General features: G+C 60.5%; 1 protein-coding gene across 3 annotated transcripts in view; it reads left to right on the top strand.

Moving 5' to 3' along the window:
* The first annotated feature begins 11,188 nt into the window (after nt 1-11,188).
* The window catches only part of AGPAT4 (1-acylglycerol-3-phosphate O-acyltransferase 4), a 56,223-nt gene continuing 49,579 nt past the window's right edge, over nt 11,189-17,832 (top strand). For 2 of the 3 annotated variants that reach the window (XM_054722662.1, XM_054722665.1), the window contains exon 1: nt 11,189-11,788. In XM_054722662.1, coding sequence (XP_054578637.1) covers nt 11,619-11,788 — 170 coding nt within the window. In that variant the 5' untranslated portion in view covers nt 11,189-11,618. Of the gene's footprint in view, nt 11,899-17,832 lie in introns of all 3 variants that reach the window. The other variant, XM_054722663.1, reaches the window with a different exon arrangement.

Below are 17,832 nucleotides of genomic sequence, written 5' to 3'. Positions count from 1 at the left end.
TTATTTTATTTTTTTTTTTTTTAAAAATATATATTTTATTGATTTTTCACAGAGAGGAAGAGAGAGGGATAGAGAGTTAGAAACATCGATGAGAGAGAAACATCGATCAGCTGCCTCTTGCACAACCCCTACTAGGGATGTGCCCGCAACCAAGGTACATGCCCTTGACCGGAATCGAACCTGGGACCCTTGAGTCCGCAGGCCGACGCTCTATCCACTGAGCCAAACCGGTTCTGGCCTTTTTTTATTTTTTAGTAACATCTTTCCTAAGCAAGAAACACTTCAGCTATATAAGACCCAAGACAGAAGTCAGACATTGAAAAGCCATTGCAGGTTTCCGATTCATTCCCTGAAACACAGGCAGGTTCGTTATACTGAATCAGTGATTAATTTTTAGACCCCAGTTTCCTCTGACAGGCTTGGTCCTCAGGCTTTTAGGAAATTCATTTTAAGAAAATAAAAAGACTTAAACGGAAGGAGAATTTTTGGTGCCTTGCTTGTGTTCAGTGTTAAAGGTATAGATGAGTGTTGGATGGAGGAGTGAATAGAGGAGAGGATGGTGTTGGGTGGAACAGTGGATGGTGTTGGGTGGAGGAGTGGATGGGTGTTGGGTGGAGGAGAGGATGGGTGTTGGGTGGAGGAGAGGATGGGCGTTGGGTGGAGGAGTGGATGGGTGTTGGGTGGAGGAGTGGATGGTGTTGGGTGGAGGAGTGGATGGGCGTTGGGTGGAGGAGAGGATGGTGTTGGGTGGAGGAGTGGATGGGTGTTGGGTGGAGGAGTGGATGTGTGTTGGGTGGAGGAGTGGATGGGTGTTGGGTGGAGGAGTGGATGGTGTTGGGTGGAGGAGTGGATGAGTGTTGGGTGGAGGAGTGGATGGGGGTTGGGTGGAGGAGAGGATGGGTGTTGGGTGGAGGAGTGGATGGGCGTTGGGTGGAGGAGTGGATGGTGTTGGGTGGAGGAGTGGATGGCGTTGGGTGGAGGAGTGGATGGGTGTTGGGTGGAGGAGTGGATGGGCGTTGGGTGGAGGAGTGGATGGGTGTTGGGTGGAGGAGTGGATGGGCGTTGGGTGGAGGAGTGGATGGGTGTTGGGTGGAGGAGTGGATGGGTGTTGGGTGGAGGAGAGGATGGGTGTTGGGTGGAGGAGTGGATGGTGTTGGGTGGAGGAGTGGATGGGTGTTGGGTGGAGGAGTGGATGTGTGTTGGGTGGAGGAGTGGATGGTGTTGGGTGGAGGAGTGGATGGTGTTGGGTGGAGGAGTGGATGGGTGTTGGGTGGAGGAGTGGATGTGTGTTGGGTGGAGGAGTGGATGGTGTTGGGTGGAGGAGTGGATGGTGTTGGGTGGAGGAGTGGATGGTGTTGGGTGGAGGAGTGGATGGGTGTTGGGTGGAGGAGTGGATGGTGTTGGGTGGAGGAGTGGATGGTGTTGGGTGGAGGAGTGGATGGTGTTGGGTGGAGGAGTGGATGGTGTTGGGTGGAGGAGAGGATGGGCGTTGGGTGGAGGAGTGGATGGTGTTGGGTGGAGGAGTGGATGGTGTTGGGTGGAGGAGTGGATGGGTGTTGGGTGGAGGAGTGGATGGTGTTGGGTGGAGGAGTGGATGGTGTTGGGTGGAGGAGTGGATGGGTGTTGGGTGGAGGAGTGGATGGGTGTTGGGTGGAGGAGTGGATGGTGTTGGGTGGAGGAGTGGATGGTGTTGGGTGGAGGAGTGGATGTGTGTTGGGTGGAGGAGTGGATGTGTGTTGGGTGGAGGAGTGGATGGTGTTGGGTGGAGGAGTGGATGGTGTTGGGTGGAGGAGAGGATGGATGTTGGGTGGAGGAGTGGATGGTGTTGGGTGGAGGAGTGGATGGTGTTGGGTGGAGGAGTGGATGGGCGTTGGGTGGAGGAGTGGATGGGTGTTGGGTGGAGGAGTGGATGGGCGTTGGGTGGAGGAGAGGATGGGTGTTGGGTGGAGGAGAGGATGGGTGTTGGGTGGAGGAGTGGATGGTGTTGGGTGGAGGAGTGGATGGATGTTGGGTGGAGGAGTGGATGGGTGTTGGGTGGAGGAGTGGATGGTGTTGGGTGGAGGAGTGGATGGTGTTGGGTGGAGGAGTGGATGGGTGTTGGGTGGAGGAGTGGATGGTGTTGGGTGGAGGAGAGGATGGGTGTTGGGTGGAGGAGAGGATGGGTGTTGGGTGGAGGAGTGGATGGTGTTGGGTGGAGGAGTGGATGGGCGTTGGGTGGAGGAGTGGATGGGCGTTGGGTGGAGGAGTGGATGGGCGTTGGGTGGAGGAGTGGATGGGCGTTGGGTGGAGGAGTGGATGGTGTTGGGTGGAGGAGTGGATGGTGTTGGGTGGAGGAGAGGATGGGTGTTGGGTGGAGGAGTGGATGGGTGTTGGGTGGAGGAGTGGATGGTGTTGGGTGGAGGAGTGGATGGTGTTGGGTGGAGGAGAGGATGAGTGTTGGGTGGAGGAGTGGATGGGGTTGGGTGGAGGAGTGGATGGGGTTGGGTGGAGGAGTGGATGGTGTTGGGTGGAGGAGGGGATGGAGGAGAGGATGGATGCTGGCCTCTGGACAGGGAGGAAATACTCTCTGCTGTGTAAGCCCCAGTGTGTTTTTGCATCTTAAAGCAGAATGCATTAAGAATCTGAGCCTATTTTGCAAAGAAGAAACTGGTCTTTGCGGGATTCTCGGAGTCCTAAGAGCGCTACCCACTCAGCAGTGTGCAGGCCCGAGGCCCAGGGCGTGGTGGTCACAGCCTTGGACCTGGAATTGGGGCCGCGGCGTCTGGACCGGCTCCTTCGAGGGAGCAGCCTCTCCCCGCTGTGCACATCACCCTGCCACGCCTCCACCTGCGCATCCGGACAGTGAAGCAACGGGCTTCTCTCGGCCCCTTTCCTACTGAAAGTCTCGGTTTTGATTCGTCAGGATGACTCATCGTGACTCAGCAAGAGAAAGTGAGATCGTGTTCTGAATATTCCGGTTGAGAGAGCGGCGAGGCTGTGCTCTGTGTTTCCATCCGTTATGTGAGTGGGAAGCCGTTCTGTCATTAGAGGTGTGAGGCCCGATCCCGGCAGGAGAGTCTGCGAGCCTCTGGGCCGCGGGATGCTGCCGGGACCAGCCTGTCCGCAGCCTTCCTTCCTCCGAGGGCGAGCTGCCGTTGCCAAGGTCAGAGAGCCCCGCGTCGGAAATAGCACGGTTATTAGTGTGGATCGCAGCACTTCACGCTGATTGCCGCGTCTCATTCCCGTTTAATTTCAGAAGTAGGATTAGCCACGCAAACAAAAACTGGGTGTTTATAATGCAGTGGGCTTCTTCCTTCCTCGGAAGCCAGCGGCCTTCGAATCTCAATAATCTGCAGGCAGTTTTATAATCCATCCTCAAATTACCTGACAATTGGACTATTTCAGAGTTAAAACAAAGGCCTTTGGAGATGGTCTCGCTGTCCCTGCTCTCCTGGCTACACAGCCACTTCTTCCTGGCTCATCGCCCACCTGCGGACTAGGCCAGCGGGAGTGCGAGGGCGTCCAGGCCAGGAGATGCCCTCTGCGCGCGCCCTCTGCTCACGCCGCACTCGCTGCACCTCTGTCCTCCGTCTGTTGTGTCGGCTCCAGTTTCGCACGTTGTGCTGGTTCCTGTTCCTTCCGGGGGAACACCCTCCCGAGGGAGAGGCTCTCCGCCGGCGTGATTGGCTGGGAACGCTGTTCCTGCAGGAGGGGACCCTCCCGGGACCCCGCTGACACAGGAGTCAGTGCCCGGAGCCGCCCAGGCCCCCGACACCCTAAGGAGCAACCAGTGACCTCCCTGTTTTCTCCCAAGAGAACAGACACTCGTGTTTCCATGTCCCCGTTCCACCAGCGACTGTGTAGGCCCGTGGCGTTTAGGTGGACGCATAGGATGTGGGGTCCCAGGGAATCTACCGAATAACCTGACCAATGCCTTCATTCCGCAGTGAGAAGCCACAGCGCCGGCGAGGAGGGGAGCGCAGTGCCTTCCTCGGTGACGGTGACGCGGTGAGTCCCTCGCTCTGGTCGGAGGGGTGGAGTCACGGGGCCAGACCAGGGGCAGCTGTGTGTGACCTCGTTGGGGCCTGTGTATGACCTTGTCAGGGCGTGGGTGACCTTGTCAGGGCCTGTGTGACCTCGTTAGGGCCTGTGTGTGACCTCGTTAGGGCCTGTGTGACCTTGTCAGGGCGTGTGTGACCTCGTCGGGACGTGTGTGACCTTGTCAGGGCGTGAGTGACCTTGTCAGGGCCTGTGTGTGACCTTGTCAGGGCGTGAGTGACCTTGTCAGGGCATGTGTGACCTTGTCAGGGCCTGTGTGACCTCGTTAGGACCTGTGTGTGACCTTGTCAGGGCGTGTGTGACCTCGTCAGGGCCTGTGTGTGACCTCATGGAGCAAATCTTCCCAGAGCACCGTGGCCATCATGAGGGGCGGCTCTTCTAATACAGAGGGAGGAGAAAGTTCAAAGGTTCAAGTTCAAAGACGGACAGCCCGGGGAGGCCACCGGGCCTCCTGGGTCCCTCGGGAGCAGCGCTGTGAGCTGGCCCCCGGGCGGTGCGGGAAGAGCCGGGAGAGCGGGCCGGCCACACCGCTCCGGCCGCTCCGGGCTGTTGGTTTCTCTTCTGCTCCGGCGTGTCCCCGAGCCGCCTGCCTGCCTGTTCCCTCCGGGCCAGGTTCCCGCTCTGCAGCTGCCCCAGGTCTGCTCTGGGCACTGCCCCGGCCACGGCCCTGGCCCCAGGCCTTTCAGGGAATGGCTGGCTGGCACGCCTTCCCCTAACTTAGAGGAAGGCTCACGCCCCCAGACGGGACGGGGGAGTGGGAGGACAGGGGACACCTCGGTCATCCCACTCCCTTTCTCTGTCCTGCACCCCGAATCCCACGGGGGCGGAGGATGGGGCTCTCCCTTGGGAAAGGCCGCCCCCCACCTCAGCCCGATCCATCTCCTCCGCAGGGTCCTGACCTAGGTCTGCTTTTCTCCGACACCCAGACTCTGTCCATGGCGGCACACTCAGGATGTAAACGAAAATAAACATTAAAGAATAGGGCCGCTTTAAAACCCTAACCCTAACCCTAACCCTAACCCTAACCCTCCGGCTGCCTGGCCGTCCTGTGCCTCCAGCCTCGGGAATGTCCAACGGGACCAAACGGCCTCTGGACGGGCCAGCACAGCACTGTGTCCCCAGAACCGTCTGCAGAGAGAACAGGAGCAGCTTCCTGCCTCCAGGCGAGTTAGAAACATTGTTCAGAGTCAGGTCACTGCGTCAGGCTGTCTGCGCCTATGACAGCGCTTCCCTGTCCTGAGGTCTCTGCCGCCCCCTCTCCCATCCCCCCGCCCCTCCCCCCGCTCCTCCTCCTCCTCCTCCTCCTCCTCCTCCTCCTCCTCCTCCTCCTCGGAGCACCGGGCTTCTGCCTGAATCGGTGCGTCCGGGATAGCTCATTCGTTTGTTTTTTGTTGTTTTTTAAAATCTCAAATAAATGCTATTGCCTTTCACTTTGGCCTTTTATTTATTTGTTTGTTTTGCTTTTTATTTTTAAGTTAACAAAAACAACGGAAAACATTTAATAAATGGCACGAGAGGGTGGCAACGTGCTAATCATCTTAAACACCTTACACCGCATATGAACGATGAAATAAAAAAAGTGTTAAATATAGAATGATAGGGCAATGAGCAGGAAGAGAAAGAATTGAATGTTGCCCTGGCCACTTTGGCGCAGTGGATAGAGCCTCGGCCTGTGGCCTGAGGGGTCCCAGGTTTGATTCCCGGTCAGGGCGCATGCCCGGGTTGCGGGCTCAATCCCCAGTGTGGGGCGTGCAGGAGGCAGCTGATCCATGATTCTCTCTCATCATGGATGTTTCTCTCTCCCTCTCCCTTCCTGTCTGAAATCAATAAACATGTTTTTTAAAAAACAGATTTGAGTGTTGAAGCCTTGAGATCCTGGAAGAAACAGGATGACAAGATGAAATGTTTAGGCACATGCCGGATGCCAAGGCCGGGCACACGCTGTCAGCGCACACGCCGGATGCCGAGGCCGGGCACACGCCGTCAGCGCACACGCCGGATGCCGAGGCCGGGCACACGCCGTCGGCGCACAGGACGGATGCCGAGGCCGGGCACACGCCGTCAGCGCACAGGCATGGGCTCACACAGAACGCCCATAGGTGACACAAAGAGGAAGGCACGCCGAGAGAGCTCGGACTTCACGTGGAATCTCCCCGATTACAGTGGGCATCGCTTAAAACTGTGAAACTTGCAAAACATCTCTTAAGGCTTTAACCAGTGATTCTGGCGTGGACGTGAGCCACCGCGTGTTAGTGCACCTGGAGGGACTGTGGGAGGCGGCGCCCCGGAAGAGGATGGAGGAGGAGGGGGAAGGGAGGGGGAGGAGGGGGAGGAGAGGGAGGAAGGTCTGCTCCACGTTGGGTAACACAGAGGGGACCGATGTGGTCTGAGCAGGCTCACCCGGGGCTGCTGTCCACTCTGGAGGAATGACTTGCCCACTTGGTATCCAAGCCTCGTGTGTAAGGGGGGAGTATCAGGTATTGTGTGCTGGGTGCTGTGTGCTGAGTGCTGCGTGGTTAGTGCTGGGTGCTGGGTGCTGCGTGCTGCGTGCTGAGTGCTGAGTGCTGGGTGCTGCATGCTGCGTGCTGAGTGCTGCGTGCTGAGTGCTGCGTGCTGAGTGCTGCGTGCTGTGTGCTGAGTGCTGCATGCTGGGTGCTGGGTGCTGAGTGCTGGGTGCTGCGTGCTGCGTGCTGGGTGCTGCGTGCTGAGTGCTGGGTGCTGCGTGCTGAGTGCTGGGTGCTGAGTGCTGCGTGCTGAGTGCTGGGTGCTGCGTGCTGAGTGCTGCGTGCTGGGTGCTGCGTGCTGGGTGCTGAGTGCTGCGTGGTTAGTGCTGGGTGCTGCGTGCTGGGTGCTGCGTGCTGGGTGCTGCGTGCTGGGTGCTGCGTGAGGGGAAGCGTGTGGGGTGGGGACGGGCACAGGGGAGCGCCGTCTAGCGTGAAGCACAGGCATGAGCAGGGCTGTGCTCTGGCGGCGGGCTCCCTGGAACACTGGGCAGCTCCTTACGACACGTCTGATAAGGAATCCGCTCAGGGCGTGCGGAGTAAAACCTGGTGGAATTTTCTACATCCTGTGATTATAGTTCCAACTGCGCATGCCTACGTGCGAAGGCTGGGAAGACCACGCCGAGGAAGCAGGCCGTGGCCTCGCGGGTTCACCGTGTCTCACGTGTGTTCATAACTGGAGACCAAGGACAGCAGGTGCCTGTGAAGAAGCTGCCGTGAGCGGTGACAGGGGGAACCCCTCCCGGGCCTGGCACAGGGGACGCAGGTGTCGCCGGCACTCGGTCAGCGTTTGCAGAGCCGAGGGCACGCCAGGAAGACCCGTCCCCCCAGCTATGGGGGATGGACGTGCAAAACAACCGGTGAGATGCCCTGTGCGTCGGGACCTGCGTTGATAAGGCAGCCCAGGCCGCTCTCCCTGGGAGAAGGCGGGGACCTGGGGGAGGGCGGGAACCCCGGGGGGAGGAAGGCGGGGACCAGGGGGAGGGCAGGGACCCGGGGGGGGGGCGGGGACCCGGGGGAGGGCGGGGACCCGGGGGGAGGTGGCAGCAGGCTCAAAGGTGAGTGAGCAGGAAGAGTGGCCTGGGCTCCGGGTGCCAACACCGAGAGCTGGCACGTGTGGGAGAGGAGGGAGGAGAGAGGGCAGGGCCAGGGGACCAAGGGCCTCAGCCGTGCCCCCAGGAGCGTGAGCTCCCCCCCAGGAGCGAGAGTTTGTGCAGAAACAGAAGCTGGAGAAGGGGCCTTTCTGCAGTCAACAAGAGAGAGTGGAGGGGGGGGGGAGGGCTGGCCCGGGCAGAGCAGCGCCAGGAGAAGAGGCCGCAGCGTCTGTGAGAAGAACAGCCGCAGGGCGGGGGGGAGGAGGAGCAGGAGGGACAGGAAGCACCAAAGATAACCCTGACGCCACCGTCACCACCGTCACCACACGGGGACCGGCAACGCCCCAGGGACGCCAGGGCGCGGGCGGAGCTGAGCCAACAGGTCCTTCGGTGGCCTTCTCTCCCTGCAGACACTCACCAGGCCCCTGCGCATTGATGAACTAGACTGCTGTCCTTCCTATGCCTGATGACCTCCAGTGGCCATGTGCCCTATGACCTCCAGTGGCCATGTGCCCTATGACCTCCAGTGCCCACGTGCCCTATGACCTCCAGTGCCCATGTGCCCTATGACCTCCAGTGCCCATGTGCCCGATGACCTCCAGTGGCCATGTGCCCTATGACCTCCAGTGGCCATGTGCCCTATGACCTCCAGTGCCCATGTGCCCTATGACCTCCAGTGCCCATGTGCCCAATGACCTCCAGTGGCCATGTGCCCAATGACCTCCAGTGCCCATGTGCCCAATGACCTCCAGTGCCCATGTGCCCAATGACCTCCAGTGCCCATGTGCCCTATGACCTCCAGTGGCCATGTGCCCTATGACCTCCAGTGCCCATGTGCCCAATGACCTCCAGTGCCCATGTGCCCTATGACCTCCAGTGCCCATGTGCCCAATGACCTCCAGTGACCATGTGCCCTATGACCTCCAGTGCCCATGTGCCCTATGACCTCCAGTGCCCACGTGCCCTATGACCTCCAGTGCCCACATGCCCTATGACCTCCAGTGCCCACGTGCCCGATGACCTCCAGTGCCCATGTGACCTATGACCTCCAGTGCCCATGTGCCCTATGACCTCCAGTGCCCATGTGCCCAATGACCTCCAGTGGCCATGTGCCCGACAACCTCCAGTGCCCACGTGTCCTATGACCTCCAGTGCCCATGTGCCCTATGACCTCCAGTGCCCATGTGCCCGACGACCTCCAGTGGCCATGTGACCTATGACCTCCAGTGCCCACGTGCCCTATGACCTCCAGTGCCCACATGCCCTATGACCTCCAGTGCCCATGTGCCCTATGACCTCCAGTGCCCACGTGCCCGATGACCTCCAGTGCCCATGTGCCCTATGACCTCCAGTGCCCATGTGCCCGATGACCTCCAGTGGCCATGTGACCTATGACCTCCAGTGCCCACGTGCCCGATGACCTCCAGTGCCCATGTGCCCGATGACCTCCAGTGGCCCCTGGCCTGGGTGTGGGAGGAGGTCGTGAATGACGCTCTCGGGTCACCCCTGCCAGGCAAAGTGACCTTGAGGAGATCCAGAGAGAAAGGAGCTAAGTGAATTCCGAGAACAAGTTTTTAACTGGGCTTACCACGAACTTCAGATGCACTGAGAGCTGGCCAGTGTGGCTCAGTGGCTGAGCGTCGTCCGGTGCACTACAGCTTGCCCGGTCCCCGGCAGGGCACGTGCCTGGGTTGTGGGCCGGATCCCAGTCGGGGTGGGTGCAGGAGGCAGCTGATTGGTGTTTCTCCCATCGATGTTTCTCTCTCTCTTCCCTTTCCCTTCCTCTCTCTTTAAAATCAATTTAAAAATACTAAAAAGGAAGAGAGAGAGGGTTTGCATCCACATTAGTGTTTGGGAGCGACTTGCCATGATCATTCGTGGAGGAGGCACCCTCGCCTACTTCCTCTGCAGAGACTCTCCTCACGGACCATGTGACGGCCAGCTGAGCGAGCGTCAATGGCTACAGTGTCAACACCGGATCCGTAAGGCCTGCTGGTCACGGAAACAAACATCTGACACCTTTAACGGCTCCGCTAGAGCTGGTTGAAATGTACCGCTACTTAAGTGCAAGATCAGAGCCCGGATAGCGAGTTAGCTTTATTATTTACACGTTCCCCGTGTCTCCTCGGAGCAGCCACGATTCCTATTGCGTCCCCGCTCCCCGTGACCAGCCAGCAAGGAGACGGCCACGGCCCGGCACCCTCTGGACCGGGGACGGTGCAGCTTTCTGACTGCGTGACCGGTGGAAAAGCGAAGAAGGGCCATCGTCCGCGGGTGTTTCCGTGTGAGGTCATGTGCTTGTTGTGGTTGTGTAACTGGCTTTTGTGTGTCCTTTCCCTGTTGCCCGTGTATGCCTCTGGTCTCCTTTTAAACCTCTCCCGTTAGGAGCGTTCATGTCTGGCCGTCTCCGTAGCGAGCATGCTCACCCCTCTGCAGCTTGCTGTGAGCTAAGAAGCTGTGTGGACAGCGCCCTCACTTCCCCCTCCCCACCCCTCAGGCCACCTCCACACTTTGTCCAGACTTCGGGGACCCATCCCCGGGCTACAGCAGACCTCCCTGCGTCCAGGTCTCTCTCCTGAGCCTTTGAGCGCCCCGGGGCAAGGTTTTCCCGTCTTCGCAACCAGCACGGGTTCTCAGATACGTGTTGAACTGAGCTGTGAGAATTTTGCACAGTTCCTGTTTAAATAGCAGTAGCTGAGGGAGGACACCTAAAATGCAGTTAGATTCCAAAGGGCACTCTGAGCACAGTCCGTGCAAGTTAATCCGTGGATGTGGCACTTCCACTTTAAATCTTTAGAAGTAGTCATTTTTCCCTCCCAGATTTCTCAGCTCCGTTTCCCAGATAGCTGAGGCTGAGCCACATCATCGACACAGGCCAAGCGCTACTGTAGCAGTAACAATGCAACAATCATTACAACCAGGAATAAAGACACAGTGTGGAGACGGGACTAAGACTTGCAGTTGTCAGCAACTTTAGTATCCGATTGTTTCCACCGCAATCATGGGCGGTAGTTGTCATACACAGAGCGCACATTTAAGTGACTTGCGGATTCTGAAGAAAGTTTCCGTTCAAAATTCAAAGGAACGACCCTCAGTCTGACTCTTTGGAGAGGTACTTTGGAAAGCCTTCGTTCGCACTGGCTTTTTGGTGTTTTGGTGGTGTTTGGGGGTGCTCATGGTGTTTTGGTGTTGTTTGGGGGTGCTGCACTCTGAACAGTTCCGCGATGTGCCCCAGCTGCTTGGGGCACTGGACTCCCCCTGGAGAGGAAGCATCTGCAGAGCCAAGGCGCACACAGCGGACACGCGCGCGCACTCAAACATCATTTGTGACCCTGGTTGGCATAGTGAGCATTTGACGGGCACACACCTCGACTATCTGGAGACTGAAATGGTTTCTAAGGAATGTCAGAGGCCTGGCATTTCTGGGGTTTCAGAGGCATGGAGACACTGTTTCACTGTCAAGGCCTGCGGGACCCTCTCTAACGCCCTGCGTGCGGGGGGCACGTGCGCTCTGCAGGGAGCGCCGCGGCCTCCAAGCCGCTCGCCCAGCTCTTCCACCCGCGTTTTCCGTGGTGTTTGGCGCAGGGTGTGTGGCTGGCTCTTCAGGGCGGAATGCAACCTCCTCGCAGCCGCGCGCAGCGAGGTGAGGGCATTTGCAAGCGCGGGCATTTCACCCGCACATCAGTCCGTCCAGGCTGCACGGACCCTGAACCGGGGCGGTTGGGGGCCGCTCCCAGGCTGGCGTCCGTCGGGGCTGAGCTCGGAGGAGCCATTGGGGGCCGGGATGCAACAGGATTGGGGAGCCGGGCCGGAAAGGAAAGGCCACCTCGCGCGCTTTGTCTCGGGTTCTGGCAGCTTCTCGGGCCGGAGATTCAAACGCGAGCCGAGGGGCCCCGCGCCCTCATTGGAAGCGGCCGAGTGACTCACGTTTCCCGGCGCCTCCTCCCTCCGGAGCGGCGCGCCGGCAGCTTTAAAAGGAAGTGACATGGGTGGGGAGAGACGTCAGCCAGGACCACTGCTCCCCGAAGGGCCCACCCCGTGGGCGGAGCCTGCCCTCCCCGGCGCCGGCGGACCGCAGCCCAGAAAGTGGAGCCGTCCCCGCGCGCGGCCGCCCTCCCGTCGCCGCCGGTCCACGTGCGGGGCCGCAGGAGGCAGGTACGTGCGGCCGCCGCTCCGCTCCGCGCGGCTCCTGTGCGCGGGGGGCGCTCCCGGCCGCCCGGCCCTGCCCTCCGGGCTGACTTCCTGGCACCCGCTGGAAGGGGCAGGTAGGACCGGGACGTGGGGGCGGAGGGGAGGAAGTGAGGCGGCCGCGGGGCCGCGGGGGGCTGCCCGGAAGGCGGAGGGGCCGCGCCCCGGACCGGCCCTTTGTGCGCTGCGGGGCGCGCCCGCCTCGCCCGGCGGGGATGCCGGCCGCTTCCCGGGCTCCGCGCCCGCCCCGCCCCGCAGACCCCCGGGGCCGCGCCGCGGAGGGAGCGGGGGGCCGGCTCCGGGTTCGATGCCTCTTTTGTGTCACGCAGCCTGCTCTTCCCTCCCTGGCGTTCCTATGGCAACCACAGGAATGCTACCGCACGCGGCGCCCCGGACCCGCGGGGATGGAGGCGCGTCTCCCGGGCTGCGCGGCCGGCGGGCCTGCTCCCCTGCTCACTCCGCCTTTGGTTCCTCCCGCCGCGGCGGCTGGGGGAGGGCGGTTGTCAAGGAAACGGGCGCCCGGCCGCCTCTTTATTTACCCGATTTTCGGCCTGTGCGTCTCCGCATCCTGTCTCCCCTCGGGTCCGCTGTGGGCAGGGAGCGGTCTCAGGACCTGGCTGTGCTGTGCTCAGACCTGGGTGGGCGGAGACCCACTTCCTCCTGGGGCGGGGGCGGGGGAGCCCCCGGGAGAAACTTTTAGGGGCGGCGGGGTCAGCCCTGGACGGTGCGTGCCGTCCCTTCTGCTCTGTGCCTCCCCAGCCTGTGTCCGGAGGAGGGTCCCCCCGCAGGCTGAACCCGTGAGCACCAGATCCCAGTTCCACGTGGGAGGGAGACGAGGAGAGGTGGGGTGCGCCTTGTGCGGGTCCCCCACGCCCCCCGCTCCGAAGGGAGGGTGCAGGCGGGCTTTCAGCACCCCCCCCCCCAGAGGGCACCCACTGCAGGGCCGCCCGGCTCCTTGTTGGAAAGAAAGTGTGGTGGGTGAGGCACCGGTGAGGGCGGTGTGTGTGTGTGTGTGTGAGTGTGTGTGTGAGTGTGTGTGTGAGAGTGAGTGAGTGTGTCTGTGTGTGTGTGTGTGAGTGTGTGTGAGTGTGTGTGTGTGTAGTTGTGTGTGAGTGTGTGTGTGAGTGTGTGTGAGTGTATGCAGCTGTGTATGTATGTAGAGTGTGTGTAGGTGAGTGGGTAAGTGTATGTGTGTATAGGTGAGTGGGTACGTGCACAGCTGTGTGTGTAGCTGTGTGTGTAGGTATGTAGGTGTGTGTGAGTGTATGTAGATGTGTGTAGGTGTGCGTGTAAGTGAGTGGGTATGTGTATAGGTGAGTGGGTATGTACATAGCTGTGTGTGTAGGTGTGTGTGTAGATGTGTGTGTGAGTGGATACGTGTACAGCTATGTGTGTAGGTGTGTGTGTGTGTAGGTGTGTGTGAGTGTCTGGGATGGTGTAGGTGTGTGTGTGTGTGTAGGTGAGTGGGTATGTGTATAGCTGTGTGTGGATGTGTGTAGGTGTGTAGGTATGTGTGTGTGAGTGTGGGGTGGTGTAGGTGTGTGTGTGTATAGGTGAGTGGGTATGTGTATGTGTGTGTGTGTATGTGTGTAGGTGTGTGAGTGTCGGGTGGTGTAGGTGTATGTGTGTGTGTATAGGTGAGTAGGTATGTGTATAGCTGTGTGTAGGTGTGTGTGTGTGTGTGTGTGTGTGTGTAAGTAAGGAAAACGGGCAAGTCGGGAATCCTGTGAAAACTACAGAACCTTGTTAATACCCTCAATGGGGAGATAAAGAATTGATTTTCAGGAAAAATACGAAACATGAGGGAGAGTATCGTCTAGTGATCAGCAGAGTTAAATATGATCGGAATGGAATGACATATGCGTTAGAGACAGGCCGCTGGCCTGTTAGCAGGCGGGGGGTGGAACTGGCATGTTGTCCGCACCTCCCGGGACTGCCCGTTACCAGAGCGCTGCCCGTGGCCGGGCATTTCCACACCCGCCCCCTCGCGCCCCCTCGGCTCTGCCGGTGCCTGTCGCTGGGTGAAGATCAAAGATCGGCGGGTCGCGGAGCCCTCACAGCCGTCCTGCTCATGGACGCGAAGCCACATGGGCCCTCAGCGGCCCTCCAGGGCGGGGGGCTCTCAGGAGGGCCTGGGGCCCAGAGCCTTACCCCCGTTACCCCACGGGCTGTGAGAGCTGGTGGGCGCGCCCCTAAGTCCTTCAGAGGCAGGAGTCACCGGACATGGCCGAGCGGCCTGGGGCTGAGAGCCGGTGGGGGCAGAGGAGGAGCTGGCACGCACAGCAGCCATCACGGACGGGCGCTCTGGGGGCCATGCCCGCGGCCGGCAGGTCCTCGGGGGACGCACGCACCCACGGCCCCTCCGGTGGGCAGGTTGGGGGGGAAGCCCGGAGGTGGGCGCTCTTGGGTGTCCAGACCCAGGAACCGAGCTAACCAGAGCCCGTGGGACGGAGCCCTCGGGAAGAGCCGTGGAACCCTCTGGAAGCACAGCCAGGCGTGGACACGAACCCGTCCTGGAGCCACCGAGCAGAGACACATGCTCCGCAGCCTAGACCTGGGCTGCGGGGGCTGCGGGGGCTGCAGGGCCGGCCAGGCCGGCTGGAGGGGCCGCCCGGAACCGCCTCTGCAGCGGGAGCCCAGTGTCTGCGGGGCTCGGACCGGGTGCGGTGACGTTTGTGAAGCAAATAGAAGCTGGGCTCTGTGCTCATGTTTAAACCCACCAGCCAGGCCTGAGGACACATGTAGATGCACACAGAGCGGAGGAGGAGGAGGAAGAGGAGGAGGAGGAGGAAGAGAAAGAGGAGGAGGAGGCGGGGGAGTAGGCGGAGGCGGAGGCGTGGGGGAGGAGGAGGAGTGGGGAGGAGGAGGAGTGGGGGAGGAGGAGGAGGAGTGGGGGAAGGAGGAGGAAGAGGAGGAGGAAGAGGGGTGGGGGAGGAAGGGGAGGAGGAGGAAGAGGAGGAGGAAGAGGGGTGGGGGAGGAAGGGGAGGAGAAGGGGAGGAGGAGGAAGAGGAGGAGGAGTTGGGGGAGAAGGAAGAGTGGAGAGAGGAGGAGGAGGAGGCGTGGGGGAGGAGAAGGAGGCATGGGGGGAGGAGTGGGGGAAGGAGGAGAAGTGGGGGGAGGAGGAGGAGGAGTGGTGGGAGGAGGAGGAGGAGTGGGGGAGGAGGAGGAAGAGAAGGAGGAAGAGGGGGAGGGGTGGGGGAGGAGGAGGAGGAGTGGGGGGAGGAGGAGGAGGAGTGGGGGAGGAGGAGGAGGAGGAGTGGGGGGGAGGAAGAGGAGGAGGAGGAAGAGGGGGAGGGGTGGGGGAGGAAGAGGAGGAGGGGAGGAGGAGGAAGAGAAGGAGGAGGGGAGGAGGAGGAAGAGGAGGAGGAGGAAGAAGAGAAAGAGGAGGAGTGGGGGGAGGAGGAGGGGGAGCAGGAAGGGGAGGAGGAGGAGGAAGCGCCGCTAGGGAAGGGGGAGGTGAGAAACAGGATGCGAGGGGTTGGAGAGGAGAGGGACAGGGAGGATGCTGAAGGTCTGAAGGGGAGGAGACAGACCTCCCGGGGAAGAAGGCGGAGAGGCCCAGGGCGGGCTGGGTGCTGAGACGGGCCGGTCCAGGCCCAGGAGAAGGCTGTCCGTGTGGAGCAGGGCGTGTGGAGCAGGGCGGGCGCTGCGTGCTGGTGGGCAGGGCCGGTGAGCGGATTCAGGGGCAGCTTGCTGTTCGGGCAGAACGGAAGGGTCGGCAGAGAAGGACGTGAGGAGGAGGCCCAGCCCTCCCTAACCAGGACTGAGCGGAAGCTGGAGAAGGGAAGGCTGTACTCAAGTCAGACTCCAAACGAGGAAGGAGTCGGGGAGAGGGAACCCCACCCGCGCCCACGGCTCATTCTAATAACACGATGGCACCGGCGCGGGGAGCTGTGGGGGCTCGGTTGAGCGTGTGGCAAACCCGTTGCCTTCTGTGCGACCGCGGTGCTCTGAGAGGGTCCGATGGCTGTGGAGGATGGTGTTCACAGCTCTGAATGGTGTCTGACCCCGAAATGTTTAGAGAATGTGATCAGGCCTCGCTCAGAGTCATTGCCACTTCCCGGAGCCTGGCACTCGGATTCCGTCAGCTGCCCAACACGGAATCCGTGGGAATCCGTGGGAACCTGTGGGGATCCGTGGGAACCCGTGGGAATCCGTGGGAACCTGTGAGGATCCGTGGGAACCCGTGGGGATCCGTGGGAACCCGTGGGGATCCGTGGGGATCCGTGGGGATCAGTGGGACTCCGTGGGGATCAGTGGGAACCCGTGGGGATCCGTGGGAACCCGTGGGGATCAGTGGGGATCCGTGGGGATCCGTGGGAACCCGTGGGGATCCGTGGGAACCCGTGGGGATCCGTGGGAACCCGTGGGGATCCGTGGGACTCCGTGGGAACCAGTGGGGATCCGTGGGGATCAGTGGGACTCCGTGGGGATCTGTGGGGATCAGTGGGACTCCGTGGGGATCCGTGGGGATCCGTGGGGATCTGTGGGACTCCGTGGGGATCTGTGGGGATCAGTGGGACTCCGTGGGAATCCGTGGGGATCAGTGGGACTCCGTGGGAATCCGTGGGGATCTGTGGGAACCCGTGGGGATCCGTGGGGATCAGTGGGGATCTGTGGGACTCCGTGGGGATCAGTGGGGATCTGTGGGACTCCGTGGGAACCCGTGGGGATCAGTGGGGATCTGTGGGAATCCGTGGGGATCAGTGGGACTCCGTGGGAATCCGTGGGGATCAGTGGGACTCCGTGGGGATCCGTGGGAACCAGTGGGACTCAGTGGGAATCCGTGGGGATCAGTGGGGATCAGTGGGGATCTGTGGGGATCTGTGGGGATCCGTGGGGATCCGTGGGGATCCGTGGGGATCCGTGGGACTCAGTGGGACTCCGTGGGGATCCGTGGGGATCCGTGGGGATCCGTGGGACTCCGTGGGGATCTGTGGGACTCCGTGGGGATCCGTGGGGATCCGTGGGGATCTGTGGGACTCCGTGGGAACCCGTGGGGATCTGTGGGGATCAGTGGGACTCCGTGGGGATCTGTGGGACTCCGTGGGAACCCGTGGGGATCTGTGGGGATCCGTGGGGATCTGTGGGGATCCGTGGGGATCAGTGGGGATCCGTGGGGATCCGTGGGGATCTGTGAGACTCCGTGGGGATCCGTGGGAACCAGTGGGAATCAGTGGGACTCCGTGGGGATCCGTGGGAAGCAAGCCTGGACTCTGAAAGTCGGCTCCGGGTGCGGACCAGGGGGATCACTGCTGCGGGAGAGGGGGCTTCAGTCATGGCCTCTAACAAGATCTCTGGGGCATCCGTGACTTGCCAAGCGCTGTGGACACGCTGTGGGCAGAACCGGAGACGGTCCAAATGGCGACTGTGGGGCCCTGGCCAGGCAGCTCAGTTAGAGCGTCGTCCTGATCCCCCAAGGCTGCGGGCTCAACCCCCGGTCAGGGCACATGCGAGAATCAGCCAATGAGTGCATCAGTGAGTGGAACAACAAATCTCTCTCTCTCTCTCTCTCTCTCTCTCTCTCTCTCTCTCCCTCTCTCCCCTTCCTCTCTCAAATCAATCAATAAAAAATAAATAGCTACTCTTTTCAACTAGCTGAAGGGTTTTCCGGGGGATACCGTGCCTGGCTGGTCTTTGTTTTGATGAGCGAGTAAGAGGAAATGTTCAGAGTAAGAGCCGTTTCTGGAGAGCATTGTCAGGGAGCGCTCTGTCCAACCCGCCTGCCTCTGTTTTTCTAGACGCGCTCGTGCTCCAGAAGGATTTCCTGTTTTCGTTCCGTCTTCATTCTGTTCCTCCAATCTGGTTGCTCTACTTCCGCTGACCCTCAGTCCTACCTTTCAGTCACACTCACTCATTCATTCATTCATTCATTCAAAAACACATGCATACGTACATACACTCATCCTCTGTTCACCATTCATTTTTCACTCAACATATGTCGCATACCATGTGTTGGGCGCTATATGTTATGGATGTAGAAATAAGGAGAGGAACTATTTCTTCCCTA

The sequence above is a fragment of the Eptesicus fuscus genome, chromosome 10 (assembly GCF_027574615.1).
Source record: "Eptesicus fuscus isolate TK198812 chromosome 10, DD_ASM_mEF_20220401, whole genome shotgun sequence".
Classification (NCBI taxonomy): Eukaryota; Metazoa; Chordata; class Mammalia; order Chiroptera; family Vespertilionidae; genus Eptesicus; species Eptesicus fuscus.
This window is presented reverse-complemented; position numbering and strand designations above follow the sequence as displayed.